Genomic DNA, 23258 nt, shown 5'->3' on the forward strand with positions numbered 1-23258 from the left:
TTTTTATCAAAACTTGGAGAATCCCCCATCGCAAACTGCAATCATTCATATCATTCAAAAATATTGTATATATCAAAATGTTTTTTCCTCAAACGTTTATATTTACGTATTAACTTACCAGAATATTTACCAAGACTTAGTTGATATTTTTTATTTTCATTCTTTACAGCAAAATAATCATATTCAGCATATGCTTTCTTTCCTGACCAGTCTCCCAGGTCTACACGAAGTTTATTTCTCCTTGCAGATGTTAGTCGGTATATTTTATCCAATCCAAGCCAAAATTCAGAAGTAAGATTACCAAAACCTTCTTTATAGTCATTCCAGCCACGATAGAAATCAACACTTCGATCTAGGCATCTTTGAAACACAGTCCAACCTCCACCAGATGACTTCATATCACAGAAAACCTTAAAGTAACCCTGACCATCAGGATTAATTTGATAAACTCCACTTTCGTTATTGCCATTATTTTGTACCTCACTGCAATCTTTGGCTATTTAAATTGAAAATGTTAAAAATTCAGTTTCTCAAGGTTATGTTATGATAGGATAAACGACTGAATTTTGTGAAAAAGTGTTTTTAAGCAAATGAAATCATTACTAGGTATTATTATTATTTGTAAAAAATTGCTTGTTTCATGTTTCACAGGCTGGAAACCTACAGAACACAAGCATTGCATGTAAGATATCGATATTATTGACTACTGTGAATTACATTTGAAGTGGGGATGCTGTTTTTAATGCACTCAATTTCAGAATATAAAGTCAATTTCATTGTAATGTGTGCTTACATGAAATTTTTTTCTGTCTGAATAGAAAATTCCAGTCTAACTCTAATAGCGTTAAATTGAATAGTAAGAAAGTCATTTGAAATTTTATTAAACCCAGTACAAATTTAATGCCATCTACTGAAAAACGTTATTACACATTATTTTTATACATTTTTTGACCTTATTTATTGTACCTCTTAAAAATATTGCTTATTTAGGTTTTTAAAGGAAGTGAATTCTTAATAGTAAAACCTAATTTTCTTACATCGAAAGTTAACAAGGTATTTATGAATGAACATTATCAGTGCATACCATCCATACTAAGCGGCGTATGACTAATTGCGCAGCCTGTAAGCTTAGAAAAATTTATGGGACTTTAAGTGATATAACTTTCTCCCAAAAATTTCAGTCTTTTGACGACGTTTCCGTTTCTTATGCTCCATTGCCTTTGCTTCAGTTTTGTTACTCATAGTGTAAACATTATAGAATAAATTTAAATTTCGAACGAGATAAACTCACTACTTTATGAGTTCTATACATAGAGCATTATAATAGTATATCGTACAGTTTCTAACAGGATATATTATTGAAATTTTGATCGTTTATCTCATCTAGAATGGGAAGAGTAAAACTATGTTTAAAAGAACAGGTCTTTTAAAACCTTGGGATGTAAGCTTCAGCCTACATAGCCTACTGAGTAATCGGACAACGGCCATATTTGTCTGTTCTTGGAATAAGTTCATAAAGCTACAATCCATTGGTTGAAGACATTTGATGTAATATTATTGAGGTGCACTCATTCTAGGAGGTCTGGAACTGGAGCATGTCTGTCAAAATGCTTTTAAAGTTTGTATTTACAGAATTCTTAGTTTAGGAAAGCCAACTAATAATAAATTCAAGACTGTCTAATATGGTGTATCTAGACTAGCAGGGCCATGGCTAGATTACTAACTTCAGGAGGAGTGTTAAACTTAACCTTAACCCTTACCCTAACCCTACCCTACCCCCTCCTTAATATAGAGAAAATCAAAATGTGTTAATGCTAACATATGCTATTGTCATTTAGAGAACCATACACTTTCAATGTTGTGTGCTGAGGAAGTTTTAAGTGTATTGAAGCTTTTCATAAATTTATTACTGATTTCCTGCTTGATTGTATTGGTAATAATGAACTTGTATGTGTGGCTGTGAGCCTTATTTTTGTGGTTACATGTAAAATGTAGATGCAGCAAACTCCTTGCACAGAAGCAACAGCACAGAGAACAGCTCAGGATTCTCAACAAAGAACAAAGTTTTAAAACTGCACAGAGATGCTCTTTATTCATGATCGGTGATAAAAAATCTTGATAAAGACAGTAATAAATCCATACCTCTCCTGCACGAGTTACATTCTCCTGAGTATCCTTCCATACACGTGCAGTTCAATGTTCCATTAATTTTACGATAGTGTGTGTTGGGTCCACACAAAGGAAAGTGAAAAGTGCTTGTCGCTATATCGATCAATAAAATTAAAAATAAAATTAACCATGGATTTTAAACGAAACATATTCTTCCTCAAAGAACGCAATTTGTCACTCAGTATCCACGTTGACGTACCCAGCAAGCAAGTTTGTTATGCAATGTTGGTAATTTTGGTGTTCGCGCATTTCGTAAAAACAAAACAATCAAATAAATGTTGAAAATTTACAGAGTATGAACAAATTTGCTGGCTGTTTGGGACACTATAAGGGATATACTAAAGAAGTTAGATAATTGAAAAATGTTCAGAAAATTATCAATTCATCAGTAGTTCTCACAAAATGTGTTCAAAGCTCATATATTTTGGCATGGCTTTGCCTTGTTTATTTAAAGTAAAATGAATGAAAAAATTAATCTCAAAACCATGTGAGTACTTCGTAATCGCCTCAATTTGAAACATGCACAAAGAAAATGAAAAGTTTCAAATCTAGTTTAATCCAAAGATGTAAAATTTAAACTCTGTTTTGCAATATACTGAAATTTTAAAAAATTTGATAAATATTAAGCTCACTGCAAAACATGCTCACTTTGGACGTTTTTCAATCTATTTTTATGATTTTTGTTATTTAAGACTGATTTCCAGCCCAAGTAATTGTTTAAATGATGTAAGAAACTATAAAGACTTAAATTTAATACCCAAGAAGTTTGATAAGAATAGACAAACGGCAAAAATGTCCAAATTAGACACTTTGCACTTTGAACTTAATGTTCATCAAATTTTTTATAATTTTGGAAGGAAGAACAACCGTTTACTAAGGCAATGTAACTTTGAACTTTTTAACGTCTTTCTATTTTATGAACATTAGCGTGGGAGTTTTTGCAATTCTTAGATTATTATGTCAAATAAGTAAATATATACCTACCGTTTGAGTCAGGAGTGATACTGTGTATTGCTACAGCCAAATCAAGATAAGCGTTGTTTGCAGGAAGAAAATATTTACGTCTCGTACGTAGATCTGTTGTGTTATGGACACTAACGACACTTCGTCCAACACTAGTTATGATATAAATGAAATCCCCAAATACTGCCATGGGACCTCGTGATGTTCCAAAATCAGTAACATTTTGGGAGTTGTAAACATAGGAAAAAATATTTCCGTTTGAACTTCGCCAATAAATCATCTCTTTAGCCATGTCAAGCGTTAGATCATGTGCTATTGACTGAAGTGAAACTGAAAGAATATGATGTTTATTTGCACTCACGCTCCATAACCATAAGAAAAGTTCTGTACTTTCTGCCAAGAATAGATACCTTAATAAAAATATTTGTTTTGTACATTAGTTTTCTCTATACGTACTGAAATACATAAACAATTGGCAGGCTAATATATGCAAGAAAGGAAAGATAGAATACTTTTTTAGTTTAGACAAAGATGTTGTCAAAGTATTCAGAACTACTTTCATCTATAGACGGTTTAATGGAATATATTCATAAAATTTGATAAGATAGCAACATAAAGCTATTGTAACTAACAGGAAAAGATCATCTTTATCATTTGAAATCTCTCTTTTAAAAACCGAACTAAAATATATGAAGTAATTAAGCATTTCATGTGATTCAGAGCATAATAATAAATGTAATATGTTATTTTTATTCACATAACTTCTATAATGATTGGTATTGTTTGAGATTATTGCCGGAATGAGTAATGCTGTAGTTTGGAGTGGCTGCTGAATGGTGTGGTAATTGATGCTGAAAATTAGCTGATGCGTGGAATTTTTGTTCGAATTGAAAATTTGGTGTTGGTAAATGATATGCACCATTTCATGTAGATATAAAAATTAAAGCTTTGTCATTTCAATTTTAAGCTTTCTTAATTTTTCAGTTTCATCTTGCATGAAAATTAGCAGCTCCTTGGATGGATCATCATCCACAAATGTTTTAAAGAGCTATAGCTTCAAAAACATTGTCTTTTGTTGATACTTTTTTCTGTTTGTTTGGACAAACGATTTTTATAACTATCTTAACCTTCTCTTTTTACCAATATTTTTTTTTCATTGTCAATCAGAAGAAGATTGACACTGGATTGCTATAATATTATCATTTAAAAATGATGACTCTATCGCCATGTCATGTTCGTGTTTTTTATAATCTTTGGATTGGACAAGCTGCAAAAACTGCTTGAACACTATGGCCTTTACTTTATCGAAAATGTTTGATGCAACTGGTAGTTTTGATTATCATCGCAGCATATTTGCATTCTCCAATACATTTCTTACAAGTCCATGTGTTCTTGTCGTTCATTGCTACTTGCCCCGAACTCTTTAAAAACTTTCTCGTATATATTACCGTTCTTTTGGCTTTTTGTGTTCGTGAAACTAATTTTTTTTCTTGTAATATGATAACAATTAATGCCTAACATAAAATTTTAATTAGAGCTATAGAAATAGACCAAAAGGTGTAAAATTGAATTTATACTGACATTTCGTTCTTATTCAAGACATATTCAGGCAAGTAATAATTTATAATGAGATTTTAAGACAAGATATTGTATTTACAAAAGGTGTTGAATTACGACTAAAGGAGGCGGTGTTAAATGGATTACATGATAAAGAAGTTGGGAAGTAAAATTTAGTGAAGTTAAGAGAGGTTAAGTGGAATGGAACCTCCTTGCCTGAAGAGTGAAGGCTTGTATTTATTGATTACAAGGCTCTCATGAATGGAGAGTTCATAGGAATCGTTAGAAGAGGAAATTATTTTTAAGTCGTAAATTATTTATAACATATTCAGAAAGTTCTCGCTCCACAAGGCTTTTAAGCCAATTTCTTTTTAATCACATGATTATTATCTTCAGATTCATCATCAGTGGAGCAGCTACAGACCTAACGTTTGCCTAAGCTACACTAAGAAACACTGCATGAACTAAAGGTCGTGAAATGATTTTCCATTCAGGTGATTTGATTGGATGTGTGATTGAATTTATTAAAGGAAGTGTGCAGCCACTTAATTTGCAGCTCTTGACTTTTCAATATACTCTGCCATTCAATGCAAGTTAAAAGGCTTGAAAACTATAAACTTGATATATTTTATGTTTTTCTAAATTGCCACATTTTGAAAACTAAAATCCATTTTATATTTTTCATGTAACTACGTTGGAATGTGTGTAGTTCTTTTATCTTCATTACAAAACGAAAAGTTGAAGTTTTTACGTTCACCACATTCGTGAATATTTTAAAACTTTATTGCCATTCCGTATTGAGATTGTTGCACATCCTTACACTGCCTCAAAAGTATACAAAAGAGCACAGTATAGCAACAAACAATGCTCCCAATCTGTTGAAATTCTTATGTAGGGCATATCTTATTAAGCATATGATTACCATGGAGGCGTCAAGCAAATTGCATTTTCTGTCATAGAAAAGCGCTCTTAGGTGGCCAGCCTAAACAATTAATGGAATTAAATGTACAACACTAAGTTGCACAGTGAAGTTGTACTACTTTTTTGTAGGTTGTGGAAAGCCAAGGTTCTGTGAGTATTTGACTAAAGTTTTATGTGCAAAGTAATTATTTCATATTTTATTTCAGTTTCTAACGCTCTGTTTTATTTCATTTAATGACTTCATCATATATAAACATTGATCCCTCCGTTGTTACCTTTTTTTAAAAGCTCATTGGTTGCTCAACTTAAATATCGCTGTCGATTTTTGAAATTTCAGGATCTGGATTTTATTTTCTACTGCATGCGTGCTGAATAATCACACGAAACGTGTTCATTATTGCAGTTGGTTTGAAATGCCTTATAATCACGCAACAAAATTTTGCTGGCCAAATCTCTCCGAAAGACGTTGATTTTAATGAAAATCTGTCGAACTATATGACGTTTGTTTCTTTATAGCCAACAAAATACTTAACATTCGCTCCCTTGGGAAAAAGCGAGTTTTGATTTCCCCGGAAAATCGATATTTTTTCCTATTATTAAACCTTTAAATAACAAACCATAATACGGACTTATAAAATTCAACTTTTCTATTAAATTAAAACACCGTCTCTAAAAACAAAAACTCTTACCTTACGTAAGAAAACCCTCCAATATATTGACATAGTTTATTAATTTTACGCTTACAAGTAAATAAAAAGAATTTCAATATCGTCTTACCCATGTTTTGAATCAAATGCAATGCTGGAAAATTGTAAGCCTGGTTGAAGCCTCATAACACTTGTAGTTTTATTTTTCAAATAAATTTGGTAGATAATGTTCGTGGAGTCAATGTAAAAGATACGACGACCAATCCAGTCAACTGTAATATCATGAACAGAAACATTTTCCGCAAAAATTTCGTTTCTAGTCAAGTCTAGATTTCCCCGTTTTATGTCTTTGTCATCAATGTAGTAAAGCACGTTCTCAACTACATCAATTTCTATGTCATTATATCTTGATGCATGGTCAGATTTATTCTTACTGGAACCATTAATAGTGCTGACATGAATATCTCCAGTAATAGAATCAACAGAGTATATTTTATCAAAGCTCATAATAATCAAATATGGCTTTGGATAAACATCTAAATAAATAATAAAAAAACTATAAATAACAACGATGAAAGTGGATTTAAAAATGCAAATTTTTATAGACTTTACGATCATAATATTTTGTGAAAGACCAGAATAAGTATTTTTAGAAAGAATTATTAACTGTAGAAATATTACTAATAACTGAAATTAGATTGGCTGCACAACTTCTACCTATTTTTGTTGAATATTGTTTTTGGTGCTATGAACAAGAAACTATGAATATTTGTCAAATCTAAAGATTATACCTTTGTAAAAACACATTTCTGTTTGCATTTGCATCATTTCTTTGTTGTATTGTTTTACTTCCTTGCATGGAGTTGTGTTATCGTCATTGCCATTTTTATCAACGCAAGTTTCCATCCATTCTTTCACGTTGTCTTTTAATGTCTCTAAGCTTTTCTTGCAGATTGATATGTCGTCATTACCATTTACTATTTGGCCACTAATAGACAGGATTATGAGAGTCCCAAGAAACGCTTTTGTTGAGCTTGATATCATCTTTATTTTCTATTTATTAGAAGGTGGACGATTACTAATTTCTTTAAAGCTTTTGTAGTAAAACATTTACTTTATTTATGAAAGGCTTATCATCAATATAATCATATAATCATTTGTTCTTAAACTTTTTGGTATATAAATCAAGTATTGATTTCTATAATTATGTAACATTTTAACTTCCTTCTCCAAAAGTATGTTCACGTTTGCTTTCAGATAATTTATGATGATTGGATATTGTTGCAATAGATTAGACAAATTGTTCATTACAAAGTCATGTTTACAACAATTCATATAAGTAGAGTTCATCCGCCTAGAACGTGTTGTGAATAAATAGATGTAAGGTTTCTAGCAAACGAAAGCATAGAAAGAAATAAAACATTTCAATGTCCACTATAAGGAAATGACGCAATATATGAAATTCACCAAGAGCGGTTTAGAAAAAATTTAAAATGGGTTGATTTCAAATTTGCTCATGTTAACTCAGTTTACCAGATGAATGGGAAAGACGTATTGCTTAACTAAGCCAGCAAAATTAAATGCCAAATAATCTGTTCCGCAGTGTTTAACAGACTAGCAGGCCTCTCTGTAACTACATGTCGTCTAGTTACAGAAATGAAGGCCGTTAAACAATACATGATATTCTGCTTTACAACATCTGTCAGTCGTATAGAGAAGTTCGACTCTCATAATTATATAAATTCTGAATTGAATGAAATTTATGAGTATTTTGACAGAACTGCTAAAATAAAGAAAATCTAAAAAGCTAAAAAAGTTTAAATTCTTCAAATATTTTGTTTCAAACAATTAAAAGGCATTTACTATCTGTCAAAAATATTCTTGCAATATTGAATAATTGTAACAGAAGAAACAAGAGACTCAAAATGTATCATTTATTTTGCATGCATTCCTTGCTTTTTAAAATGACTTCTGTATTGATGTTTGATGATGATTTGCCCCATTTCAATTTGTTGAATTATGTACCTCTCTTTCTTTATCATTTCCCTCAATCCTAAAGCTTAGTTTTAATGTCCAATCAAATATTCTTTATCACACATGCATTCAAGTTTTAGTTTACTATCATTCTCACGTAAAAACGTAACACAGTTTGCAAATATTTTATTATTCTTAAATGTCTATGATAGTTAAACACATTTTTTGTTATCTCTATTCAGAACAAAAATACGAATGATGGTTGCTTCAAATATTTTTGATGTAGCTACTATTTTCTCTACCGTATCATTGGAAATATGATATAATATATTTCCAGACATTCATAAATATAAATAAGTAGAAATTTATCTTTAGTTGTGATCACTCAATTCGTTTTTGTTTCCATCATAAGGATAGACATAAAATGATAACAAGATTTGCAAAATGGTAAAAGATTTTTAAATAATTTTAGAATAGTCAAATTACCAAATGGTAGCTATGTATATATGATGATTAGCTGCCCTACTCTAAACTACAGAAAATGTTTAAAAAAAACTTACAAAAATGTTTCATAATGCTTTAAGTATTTTATACGATAAAGATTATGTTAGATTATCTGTTGAATTACGTATAAGCATGACTATGATAAATGAAATGTATGGTCTTGATGAGGAAGTTAAATCCATTAGAGCCATTATTTTTGCATTATGTGATAGGCTCTGAATTTTAGGTTTTCTTTATGTTTTCTTTGCTCTCCATTGAAGAGGCAATTTGGCTATCAATGAAATTTCTCATTTGAATTCTGACGAGTTGTTTTCTATTCTTCTCAAACAGCAGCTTAGAAAAAATGTAACTGAAGTAGAAACTGTCTTCTCCTAAAGTGCTAGTAATATTGGCTTTTTGAATTTTGATATCAACACAAGACAAGTACTTTTCTGTGGACGGGGACACAAATTTTGACGATTCTTAATTATATTTTGGATAGAGAGCCGTAATTGCAGAAATTTAGTGCAAGAAAAAATATGCAACAAAAATATTGTTTCAACAATTCCAAGAAATGCCATTTACATTGAAAATAACAGACCAAATTATTTTAATTCCTTATAACAACACCCCGGGAAAAAATATGTTTATTTTGACGTTATTCAAATTGGTCAACTATTTCAAGTGTCTCTATAAACTAAAAGAAAAATGTGCACTGCAGATGTTAGTTTCCGCTCATAGATAAGATATTATAAAGCCAAAAAAGGAGTATTGTCTATAAGCAACTTTTGTTCAATTTTTATCTTTCATCATAAGATCTTTTACCCTTTTTTACTTAACCTAACATGAAACTTTCTAAAGTATATCAAATTCAAACAAGGCTAGTTTCTTAGGTAATTATCTTTATACATCCCATTTCACGTGATTTTAATTTCTCATGTTTTTAATGAATTTAGTTTATTTCAATTTATTCATTCTCTTTCCCTCTCAAAAAAGCAGAAAATAAGGACAAAAAAGACACATTAATGGTTGCTGACCCCATCCCCCTAAACATTTTCAGAGCAAAATTTTCGACTTACATTTTACATGATATACATGATATTCTTTTTACAACATCTGTCAGCCGTATAGAGAAGTTGGACTCTCATAATGATATAAGTTTTGAATTCAATGAAATTTATGAGCATTTCGATAGAATTGCTAGAGTAAAAAAACTTTAAATAACTAAATAGAGGAATTCAACTTTGAAGTATCAAAAGTTTTAATTCTTCAAATATTTTGTTTCAGACAATTAAAGGCATTTACCATCTGCCAAAAATATTCTTGCAATATTGAATAATTGTAACAGAAGAAACAAGAGACGAAAAATGTATCATTTATTTTGCATGCATTCCTTGCTTTTAAAATGACTTCTGTATTGATGTTTGATGATTTTGCCCCATTTCAATTTGTTGAATTATGTACCTCTCTTTCTTTATCATTTCCCTCAATCCTAAAGCTTAGTTTTAATGTCAATCAAATATTCTTTATCACACATGCATTCAAGTTTTAGTTTACTATCATTCTCACGTAAAAACGTAACACAGTTTGCAAATATTTTATTATTCTTAAATGTCTATGATAGTTAAACACATTTTTTGTTATCTCTATTCAGAACAAAAATACGAATGATGGTTGCTTCAAATATTTTTGATGTAGCTACTATTTTCTCTACCGTATCATTGGAAATATGATATAATATATTTCCAGACATTCATAAATATAAATAAGTAGAACTTTATCTTTAGTTGTGATCAATCAATTGGCTTTTTGTTTCCATCATAAGGATAGACATAAAATGATAAAAAGATTTGCGAAACGATAAAAGATTTTTAAATATTTTTAGACTAGTCAAATTACCAAATGGTAGCTATGTATATATGATGATTAGCTGCCCTACTCTAAACTACAGAAAATGTTTAAAAAAAACTTACAAAAATGTTTCATAATGCTTTAAGTATTTTATACGATAAAGATTATGTTAGATTATCTGTTGAATTACGTATAAGCATGACTATGATAAATGAAATGTATGGTCTTGATGAGGAAGTTAAATCCATTAGAGCCATTATTTTTGCATTATGTGATAGGCTCTGAATTTTAGGTTTTCTTTATGTTTTCTTTGCTCTCCATTGAAGAGGCAATTTGGCTATCAATGAAATTTCTCTTTTGAGTTCTGACGAGTTGTTTTCTATTCTTCTCAAACAGCAGCTTACAAAAAATGTAACTGAAGTAGAAACTGTCTTGTCCTAAAGTGCTAGTAATATTGGCTTTTTGAATTTTGATATCAACACAAGACAAGTACTTTTCTGTGGACGGGGACACAAATTTTGACGATTCTTAATTATATTTTGGATAGAGAGCCGTAATTGCAGAAATTTAGTGCAAGAAAAAATATGCAACAAAAATATTGTTTCAACAATTCCAAGAAATGCCATTTACATTGAAAATAACAGACCAAATTATTTTAATTCCTTATAACAACACCCCGGGAAAAAATATGTTTATTTTGACGTTATTCAAATTGGTCAACTATTTCAAGTGTCTCTATAAACTAAAAGAAAAATGTGCACTGCAGATGTTAGTTTCCGCTCATAGATAAGATACTATAAAGCCAAAAAAGGAGTATTGTCTATAAGCAACTTTTGTTTAATTTTTATAGCTCATTATAATATGATTTACCCCACTTTTTACTTAACCTAACATAAAACTTTCCAAAGTACATCAAATTCAAACAAGGCTAGTTTCTTAGGTAATTATCTCTATACATCACATTTCACATGATTTTAATTTCTAATGTTATTAACAAATTTAGTTCATTTCAACGTATTACTTCTCTTTCCTCTCTTAAGATTCGGAAATTAAGGACAAAAAACGACAAATTAATGGTTGCAACCTCTCTCCTAAACATCTTCAGAGAATATTTAGGACTTACATTTTCATAAGTTGCAATCCTCATACAGGTAAGTGTTTTTTCGTTTTCACCGAATGTATAAAAGCAAAGTTTCTGCACATACTTTTTTATTTTTCTATCATAAATTTTGGCGTACTACGTATGTTTGTGTCTTATAATAATAATAATTGAACTTGTATAGCGCTCATATCAAAAATTCATGACGCTTCACAATAAAATAAAATAAATATCAAACTTATATAAAAGCAGTAATAAATGTCATTTTCATTAAAGATCGTAAAACCAAATGAAACAAAGTTTTTAAATAAATGGCTTTTCAGTTCTTTCTTGAAAGAGTTGATTTGAAGAACTTTTCTAATTTGAGTGGAAGATTATTCACAGTTTGGGTCAACAACACTGAAAGATCTGTCAGTAGGTCACAGACAAGATCTTTGTTCTTCTAGATACTCCATGGTTGTAGATCTGAGGGAACGTGACGTTTTCTCGGTTTTATGACGTTAGCTAAGTATGGGAGCCATATCATGCAAGCACTTGTACACCATGAGCAATATCTTAAACATAATTCGGAAACGGACGGGAAGCCAGTGCAATTTTATCAAAACTGGAGTGACATGATCAAATTTCCTCGCTTGCACTACTAATCTTGCCGCACTGTTCTGAATACACTGAAGTCTTTTCAAAAGATATTTCGGGAGACTATAGTAGAGTGAGTTGCAATAGTCCAACATTATTAACATAATGTCAAGTTTAAGTTGTTTGGGCCAATTACTTGTGCAATATGTATAAATGTACATCATTAGATTATACTTTTGAACAATTTTTCTGAAAATAATAATAATTTTTCTACAATTCGTTTTTAAAAATATTACATTGTCATTGAATGCAAAAACGTTCTCTCAAATTTATTCTGTTTCTACAAAAAAAAAACGCTTTCTGAAAAAAATCTGCAAAGAAATGTCTCTTTTGTTACGTTGCTTTTGAGTCAGATTGTGTGACAGGGAATATTTAATACTGATTGCAAAAAAATAAAAACACCTCTTAAAAAAATTCTTTTTAATGTTTAAATTATTCAACAGCTTAATTCCATTGACGTAATTTTATTAGCGTGCTTTAAATTTGCATTGAAATTCTCACGAAGACACGCATATAATATTGCAGTTAAGTTGTTCATTCTCTTCTTTGAGTCACACAACGTCAACAAGAGTTGTGAATTTTTAGGTTTGAGAAGCCAGTTAGAGAAGTCATTGGACGTAGATGTGGCTCAACACGCCTTTTAGAGATTGTACTTTATTCATCATGTTTCTAATAAATTTTGCTTCGTCAGGTATCAATGAACCCAATTTATTCATCTTTTATGCTTTATCCAAAATACTTTAGAAAATTCTCTATGCATGATGCCTCATAATATTTTTTTGCATTTACGCAGCATAATAGAAACGCACCTGCTGCTTTAATATTTAAATTTTAAAATTGTTTGTGTGGGAGAATAAATTAGTTTTTTCTTCTAGGCTGAAAAGCTGTTTTGTAAATTTCAATTGACTATATTTACAATGTATGGATCTCTGCAAAGTAAGAAATTTCATTATAATTTTGCTATTGTTCAACCGAATAGTTTTGATATATTACAGAGTTAAACTTTCACTAGTTGACAGAGGTCATTTTACTAAAATATGCTGTCATGTAGCAATGTAAACTATTTGTTACAAAGAATTCGTTGCTAATGTCCTTTTCTGTGGACATTTAAATGTCACTCAATCTATTGACTTCTCTTCAAACCATGCAATCACAGATCTGATGTAGAAAAATAACTGAACAACAAACACACTAAGAACTCTATTTGAAAATAAGGCCAAAACTCCTTTGTTAAAGATTGACTGTTTTTGGTTTCGCGTTCATACTTTGCCAGCAAAGTAGAATACTTCAAAAGAGTGACTTACTACAAAAACCAACCTATGCAACTATCTTTATCGAGCAGCTATGAACATTCAACAGCAGACTAATCAAAGTGCTTGTTCAACACGACAATATCATAGAGCATGACACGTCATTTAAAACAGATGGATTAATTATATACTTTGTACTGCATGTCACAAGGTGGTTTATAGTGCTGCTATGGAAAAAATGCTTCCGCCAATACCTTTATGAACATTTAAAGAATAAATTACCCCCGACTCTTCTACTTCCCAGAGCAATGAGACAACAAATAAAGTTGATATTCTACGGAATATCTTATCTTACATTCAATATAGATTCACTGGAATGTTATCGATTTTGAAAACTTTGAATAATTTATGGCTCGGAAAGAAAACTTAAAAATGTCCCAGTATGGACATAAGCTTTCTAACTTTAAAAGATCTTTAAGCCAGCTATTATTCCATCCATTAACTGAGTGTGACACAGTGTCTTATTTTGGAGGGTGCGACAAAGAAACGTGGATGTCTGGAAATTAATTCATCCTCAACGGACTATTGAACAACAATTACATCGTCAGAAGAAAACATCACAAAGCAATCTATGGACGTTATTGAGAGGTGTGTGTTGCTGTTGTTTCATCGAAAGAAAAGGAAATTGATACAAACTGATTAAATATGTATGCAAAAGGAAAAGTCAGTGCAAGTACTTTAAAGGCAATCTTTATTTAAACTGCGCTTTGTAATATGACTTTTTTCCATTGCATTTTTACGACAGCTGTACGACCAATTTCGTATGAAAAATCGGTTGCCTCGTATTCATAATTTACTGATTGGAATTTTACTGAACTGATTAGCAAATAGTTCATGCTAAATCGATACAAACAAATGAACCTGTAAAATTGTCCGAATGTTCTGTTTTAAGAGCATGATACACTACTCAAGTTGAAAAGCTAGATGTCAACAAAGTACAATATTTCTGGCAATAAACGCAGGAATTGGTAAGTGACCATTTACAAACCGTTATCGGTGGATAACTTCATGAGTTTTATTGATTTCACTCAAATACATGCTTAAAATAATCGCTGTATGTTCCTTTCAAATAAACTTTTGATTGGATAAATTTCGATACAATACAATGGCAAGAACTGCGAAAAACCTCATTTTGTAATACAATCTAGATATCTTTTGCCTGTTGACGCCGCCATATTGAATAATCATGATTGCCCAACGCGCACATATAATATGTACGTACCTATGACTACTAAATCTATGGTAAAATAGATATTTTAATTTGGCGCAAAGCTCAAATTTAAACATTAAACAATTACAGAGCATTGTCATGTTTATATCGCAAGCTAAGAAGATAAAGTGAATATGCTTTGTATATTTTAACTGGTCTGGGCAACGTATTTCAAAAGTCTCTGTTGTAAAAGCACTTCTACTGTTTTGAAAAAATGCAGCAACCATATTCAACGTTGATTGTTATTCTTCAATAATATTACACGACACTTCCCTATCGCGTTCCAGACTTTGTTGTGACAAAACGCGAGCGCCAAATTGTAGTCGATACATGCAAAATGCGTTTGAAACAGTCCTTATTATGCGATGCCCGATGTTACTAAAAGATGTTAGATACAACCACATTTCACGTAGTGATTAGCCATGACCGTGCGAGTACGGGCAGATGAAGAAAAAGGTACGTATGGCATACATATGGATTTAATTTTAAAAGACAAATACTATTAACAAGTCTTCAATTTACCTATTGATATTATTCTAATTGAGAGTCAAGCACAATCCTTAATAAATATTCATAATCACTATACATAAATTTAAAAGTTGCTTTTATCGAGGAATAAAGTGAATTTAACTGAATGAAAATGAACTATTAGTTTGAAAATTTACGATAATCGTAAAACAGAAATGAGGGCAAAGATGAGCCTAACGTCCATGGTCCTAACTTTATACTGTTCGATCACTAATGTTTTACTTGTATTCTCCTACCTCTATGGTCCTAGCTTTATACTGTTCGATCACTAATGTTTTACTTCTATTGTCCTAATACCTCCACCGTCTTTATATGCTGATGCTTTAATGTATATTTCTACTCTCATCTGTTGAAAATCATTTGACTAACAAACGCAACTTGAATAAAAATTTTTTATATATTCATAAATATACCATATAATAATTGAAACCATATTTAGGGTTGATACAGTATGAAAAAGGCGTATACAGTCAAGAAACTTAGACATTTCTCAAAAGCCAAGACCTCTTGTGTGAAGACACATTTACGACCTTTCCTTAGCGAGTGAATATAGCCTTCACAAAACAACATTATAAGCTGTTGTAGCGGTTGCACTTGATCTATTTTCAGTCAAATTAGTAATTATCCCGACTAATTGACATATTACGATATATAAATAGATGTTGTTTTGTAACAAATAAAGTTGATATTCTACGGAATATCTTATCTTGTATTTAATATAGATTCACTGGAGAATGTTATCGATTTAAAAACTTTGAATAATTTATGGCTCGGAAAAGAAAATTTAAAAATGTCCCATATACACATATAGCTTTCCTAGTTTATAGATCTTTAAGCCAGCTATTATTCCATCCATTAACTGAGTGTGACACAGTGTCTTATTTTTGAGGTGCGACAAAGAAAACTGCATTGGATGCCTGAAATTAATTCATCCTTAACGTTATTAGACAAACAATTACATCGTCAGAAAAACATCACAAAACAATCTATGGACGTTATTGAGAGGTCTGTGTTGCTGTTATTTCATCGAAAGAAGCTGATACAAACTGATTAAATATGCATGCAAAGGAAAAGTCAGTGAAAAGTACTTTAAAGGCAATCTGTTATTTAAACTGCGCTTTGTTATATGACTTTTATCCATTGCATTTTACGGCAGCTGTACGACCAATTTCATATGAAAATCAGTTTCCTAGTATTCACAATTTATTGATTGTAACTTTACTGAACTGATTAGCAAATGGTTCATGTTAAATCGATGCAGACAAATGAACCAATAAAATTGTCTGAATGTTCTGTTTTAAGAGCATGATACACTACTCAAGTTGAAAATCTGAATGTCAACAAAGTTACAATATTCGGCAATAAACGCAGAATTGACCAAGTGACCATTTTACACAAACTGTAATCGGTGGATAAGTTCGCGAGTTTTTAATGAATTCACTCAAATACATGCTTAAAATAATCGCCGTATGTTCCTTTTTCAAATAAACTTTGATTGGATAAATTTCGATACAATACAATGGCAAAGACTGCGAAAAACCTCATTTTTGTAATACAATCATATCTTTTGCCCTGTTGACGCCGCCATATTGAATAATCATGATGGCCCAACGCGCACACATATAATATGTACGTACCTATGACTACTACATCTATGGTAAAATAGATATTTTAATATGGCATAAAGCTCAAATTTAAACACGGTAAACAATTACAGACTTGCATTGTCATGTTATATCGCAAGCTAAAGAGATAAAATTGACATGCTTTGTATATTTTAACTAGTCTGAGGCAACGTATTTTAAAATCTCTGTTGTAAAGCACTTCTACTTTGTTTTGAAAAAATGCAGCAACCCTTATTCAACGTTGATTGTTATTCTTTTCAATAATACTACGGCGCCTTTCCTTTATCGCGTTCCAGACTTTGTTGTGAGCAAAACGCGAGCGCCAAATATTCGAGAAAATGCAAAATTCAACGCTTGAAACAGGCCTTATGTGCGATGCCGATGTTACTAAAGATTTTAGATACAACCACATTTCACATAGTGATTAGCCGCTGACCGTGCGAGTACGGGCAGATTAAGGAAAAAGGTACGTAAAGCGTACATATGGATTTAATTTTAAAAAGACAAAATACTATTAACAAGTCTCCAATTTACCTATTGATATTATTCTAATTGAGAGTCAAGCACAATCCTTAATTAACATATTCATAATCACTATACATAATAATTTAAAAGTTGCTTTTATCGAGGAGATAAAGTGAATTTAACTGAATGAAAATGAACTATTTGTTTGAAAAAACAGAGGAAATGAGAACAGGGTGAAATAGCGTCCATGGTCCTAACTTTATACTGTTCGATCACTAATGTTTCTTCTATTCTCCTACCTCTATGGTCCTAGCTTTATGCTGTTCACTAATGTTGCTTCTTTTCCTAATACCTCCACCGTCTTTATACCGGCTGATCTTTAATGTCATATTTCTACTCTCATCTGTCGAAAATTTGACTAAAGCACACAACTTGAATAAAAATTTTTTATATATTCATAAATATACCAAATAATAATTGAAAACCATATTTAGGGTTGATACAGTATGAAAAAAATCGTATACAGTCAAGAAACTTAGACACTTCTCAAAGCCAAGACCTCTTGTATGAAGACACATTTACGACCTTTCGTTAGCGGAGGTGAATAACAAAACAACTTTCACAAACAACATTATAAACTGTAAGCGGTTGCACTGATCTATTTTCAGTCAAATTAGTAATTATCCCAACTAATTGACATATTACAGTATATAAATAGTGCGTTTTAATGCATGTAAATTCCTTCGTCTCCTTCATTTTTCTTCATGAACCACTATAGTTTCTTTTCCAGGTTTGCGTTTATGTTCCTCAAAAGAAAAATTTTTTCATGTCATGTGAACTTTTAGCATTGTGTCATATTACAATGACAATATACATGTGAATTTTGTTTGATAAAGTCTATGGACTCAAACGTTTCACTGTACAGATGTTGGACTTTTCATCGTTATCAAGCATATAATCATATTTTCAAAACATTGTAAAAACAGTCATATTTAAAATTTTTATAATTATGCAAAATTAACAAACATCTCATAAGCGGACACCTCCGACAACAGAACACCAGTCATGGTCTCAGGGTGTCTTTTTTTACGGTAAGTTCGATTGCATTCATTGAATTTAAAAATGCTTTAAAACGTCTATGCCTATATAGAGTAAAGAATGTTCTGAATTTTTCTTCCTGATGTTTTCCATCGTTACAAACATTTGCTGGCACGGATGAAACTATCAAACACAAGTTTATTAAAGTTTATTATGTTATTTGCTATGACATGATTTCTTTGCACGAAATTTTCAAAACATGTCTCGCATACATTTTACTTCTTTCAAAGTTAGGCATGAAATTTTTGTGAGGAAAATTTCTGGTTGTTGATCCGTTATTCATGTGTATTCAGTTATTCCTGGCATTTGAAATGTCCCATGAAAACAGAACAGAAATATTATAAGTGATTTTACGCTTTTTAAAGAATAAAAATGCAAATTAAGAACTTTCAAATACACTAAATGAATGAATTGAAATCTTTCCAGTCACATAGACTTCGCAAGACAGACATGAAAGGTGAAAGCATGTACAGGATCGCAGTTAAATGTTGGGTTACCGTTGAAGTAACAGTCATTTTTGCTATTTGTAGCATATTTTATTATATTCCAGGTGAGAAACCTACGTTGTTTATATGTCACGCCTTAACCTAACAATCATTCGTTTCTTCGGTGTTTTTATATGTACAGGCAAATAAGCTCAAGCTAAAATTTACAAACCTTACAGATGTAAAATTTATAAACTAAATATACAGATAGCAAGTAAAAAGCTTGTAAGCTCTGTAAAGGGGCCTAAAATTTAGACCTCATTAGAACAATGGTCAAGCTAGTAACGGTGGATCAAATTGCTTTTTACAAGTTCACATAAAATTTCGGAATTCGTAGTTTAAAATGGCATATACATTAGATACTCGTATATAGATATAAATGTAATACAATCTTATGTTAGACAGCTAGTTCATACGTATTTTGGGCAACATAAAATTTTGTGTGCATTTGGACTGTTCTTAAATTCAAATGTGGGCTTTGTGCTGCTTGTCCAATCAACCATAAAACTTTTTCTAATCACATACATATTGTCTTGATAAACAAGTACGTCCTTTCACACAACAAAAAGCCTTATAATGGTGCACTAACTCTCACACCAATATATGGCATCTCTTCTTTTCTGTCAAAATGATCATGATTAATGTTTATGATTTTTCATGAATAACTAGGTTTAGGGTATGTTTAAGTCAGTTTGGAAATCAAGAGTTGTCGATATTACAAAGGAAATGCAGAAACGGACTGGAGGCAAAAATGTTCCCTTGGTGGCTTGCCGATGGAAAGAGATGTGTGTGTTTACTTGATTTACTTCAAGCTAGAAATCTTGTATATATTGAAGAAGCTCATCCAATTGATGGATGGTCTTTCAAAGAAATAAATTCTTTTATTTCTTCAACATAATTTTGAATTGATGAAAATCGTAGAGTTATATTATAGCTACGTTATTCATTATGAAGAATAGTTTTCAGTATAACATGAAAGAAATTAAACGGCTACAGCAATTTCGTGATTTATAAAACATTCTTTGTATAACCATAATAATAATAACAGAAGCATATAAATTTCATCAGGTAAAATCTTTGCAAACACTCATAACATTTTAGTAGGCTATATAGCCAGACAATATGTTCTGCTGACATAATAATAGCTTTTTATCTTACTGATAAAAAGGACCTTTCAAAGGCAGAAATAGTGAACTTCTGTTGAACTATACTTTCATTAGGCAAAACAAAGATGTTGTTTGAAAAGAATCGTCCGTTTCATTGTTTGACAATCTTTTGTGTAGAGAAAACATGTCTTAAGATTTCTTGATAAAGTCATGAAGGAAGCTAATTTCACTTCATTTAGAATAACTTTATCAAAGTACGAAGCATCGAAATCAATATGAAAGATGCAAAGCCGCGCAAAGCTACAAGAACTCAATCTTCCATGTCAAATAATGGTAGATACAATGGACGACAATGCAAATGTGGCCTATGGGCGTTGCCTGAGAGACTCTACAAGAAGGTAAAGTCGCATACGTGGGCGGACAGGGACCAATGAATTCATCAATGAAAGCAGCACGTGACTGGCTAGAGTCATATCCGAGAAAACACATTTAGGAGATGGACAATCTAACCCAGAGCAAGAACTGTACAGAATGCAAACTTCGTATAATGACATTTGACATATTTTGGCCTTGAGGTTGAGACTGTTGTTTCTTTATCCCAAAACATTTTTAAGCGATTGACAATGCCCTAATGTATGATAATGTACAGATATGGAAAAACATATTTCAAAAGTGAGATTTTTACAAGGATGCGTCGACAAAGGAACTTTGAAAACATATACACATGCATATTTTTCTTGTAACTTACAAAGCTTATACAAAGACAATGTAGGTTTTCTATGCTTTTAGTATATCTAAACGTGGATCATGAATTCAATTGAAATGAATGTTGTTAGGGTGTAAAAGTAGAACATACATATATATTTGAGATCACTGGGGGTTTGGTCAAAACAAACTAGCCGAGACAATTGAAATCTACATATAAATACCAGTTTTGCATGTCAATACTCGGGCATCATTTAAAGGTTAATGGCAAAAGTTTTAAGTCGTAGGATAGACATGCAATCCTGCCACTTTTAAATCATTTTATAGACAATAGTGATGGAATTTAGTATGGATAAGTTTAAGGAGCCAGTATTGAAAGACATATGGTGTATTGCACGTATTGTATCTAAAATGAATCAAATAAGTTTGAAAAGGTAGCTTTTTATGAGGTACAGTTAACGCTCTTGAGGGCATTTGCACGTGAAAATTATATACTTAATGTGCAAGAGACCAATAATTTAAATAATATGCAAATGATGCAATGGTTGGCTACAAGCGCAAGCCAAAAACTACGTTTCAAACGACTTTCTCTCCCTTACAATTTGTAATAGACCGTATAATTTCACCATTCAACTGTCAAAAAGAACTGCTCAATTTTCTTATTTTATTTGGGAAGACGTTATAGCCTATAATACAAATTTACATTCTGTTGTTAATCATATTTAACCACGGTTAGATGTCTAAACAGTCACAAATGACATTTGACGTATATATATATGTTTGTAGATGACCCATGACAATAAAGTCCTAAGAAGGACTGTTCGTGTTGATGTTGACTGACGTTTCGACAACCTTAGCGGTAGTCATCTTCAGAGTTCAGGTTCAAACCATTCACTTTAAGACATATGGTCGAACTTCATTCCAACAGCACTTAGTGAAAGAAAAATTATTTAGTGGATAAGAAGAATCTAGACAAATTACTGAATTATACGTCCAAAGCCACGAATCAATGTTGAATGTCGTGGAATGGTATTGGTAGGTCGAAAGATCAATGCTACTCCAAAAGCGAACTAGCTAGTGAAGTGGGTTAGCTAAAAAATGTCAGTGACTATGTAAGAGTAAGAACTGTGGAAACTATGGTCCAAAACTAAAATCCCAAGAATGAACGGTGGGAAGTACCCACATTGCTTGGGAAATTATCACGTGACAGCCTAAAATCCTTCATAGGTATATAGCATGGCTGGAGGAAGGCTTACCAAATACTATTTAGTTGGTGGTTTTCATAGATTGACTTTACACTCTCCAACAATTGGCCATAACGACATGTTTTGAGGTTTTTTTTAGTGTACAATTACAATGTTTATTATACATTGAAATATTTACAAATCACCTACAACTCATTTCACATATTTTATTAAAATATTTTGGTGTAAGTAAGTTGTTATTGAGAAAGCGTAACGTTATTGTGAAGTGGTTTACCTTATGGTTTCTTGATAGTCCTACACGTAATGGCGGACCTGGATTCTTAATTTTAACACCGCCAGAAAAAAAGAACCTTTGGTTTTGTTTGTAAAACAGTTTAGGTGAAGAAAATGTTGAGATTGTCCCCTCATTTTTCATATGCTTAACGCTCTCTTTAGAAGAATTTATAGGTGATGACTTTTTCCCCTTTGTACCAACGCAAGAAAATGTATGAATTTTCCCTTCATTTTCAAATGTCAAATTTCTCTTTGGAAGATTTATAGGTGATGACTTTTTCTCCTTTGTACCATCAACAGGGGTTTTGTAGTCGGATGACTCTTTTTAAAACAAATGTGTATCAAAATTTGTTATTATAAGCACTCGTCAGAAGAAAACTAATAAGAATAACACGAAAGAGAAGCTGCGAGCAAATGCAATTACGTATGTATCAAACTGTTTTGATATTTTGATTGTATAATCATGCCAACTGCATTTTGGTTATTTCATTATATGCAAAATAGGACACTTGAAATCAATGACAATTTTATAAATACAGAAATAAAGCCTACGGAAACATATGACTCCCACCAGACATTTTCTTGTCATTATTCCAGGTTCACAATTTTTCTCTTCATGGAATCACTTTCGACATCATTGTCATGAATCTTGTTCACTTTAGCTTTTACTCTTATCGCAGGTGTCACGTGCATCGCAGGTGTCGTGCATCATCATCTTAATTAGATTAAATGAGTGAGAGCAATCAGCATTATATGTACATGGTACTGCATCTTACATAATAAAGATCATGTATTTTCATTTTGAATCACTACAATACCATGCAAAGTCAATTAAGTTCGTCACACCGTTAAAAGTAGTCAACATGCAACACATCACTTTCTGTTCATATGTACATCACTATCTTCATATGTACATCACTATTTCATCCATACATCACCACCTTCATA

The 23258-nt window shown here is 31.5% G+C and overlaps 1 protein-coding gene and 1 long non-coding RNA gene across 2 annotated transcripts in view; one reads left to right on the forward strand and one right to left on the reverse strand.

Moving 5' to 3' along the window:
* Positions 1 to 23258, reverse strand: part of LOC124454069 (techylectin-5B-like) — a 34135-nt gene that overhangs the window by 8778 nt on the left and 2099 nt on the right. The window contains exons 2-4 of the mRNA XM_047004873.1: positions 3154 to 3542; positions 2143 to 2262; positions 119 to 496 (exon numbers count right to left, since the gene is read on the reverse strand). Coding sequence (XP_046860829.1) covers positions 119 to 496; positions 2143 to 2262; positions 3154 to 3542 — 887 coding nt within the window. The remainder of the gene's footprint in view (positions 1 to 118; positions 497 to 2142; positions 2263 to 3153; positions 3543 to 23258) is intronic.
* Positions 5106 to 7492, forward strand: LOC124454075. Its single transcript, XR_006951332.1, has 2 exons — positions 5106 to 5183; positions 7210 to 7492. It is a non-coding gene; the product is annotated as an uncharacterized LOC124454075 (long non-coding RNA).

The sequence above is a fragment of the Xenia sp. Carnegie-2017 genome, unplaced genomic scaffold, assembly GCF_021976095.1.
Source record: "Xenia sp. Carnegie-2017 unplaced genomic scaffold, XeniaSp_v1 HiC_scaffold_3, whole genome shotgun sequence".
NCBI lineage: Eukaryota > Metazoa > Cnidaria > Anthozoa > Malacalcyonacea > Xeniidae > Xenia > Xenia sp. Carnegie-2017.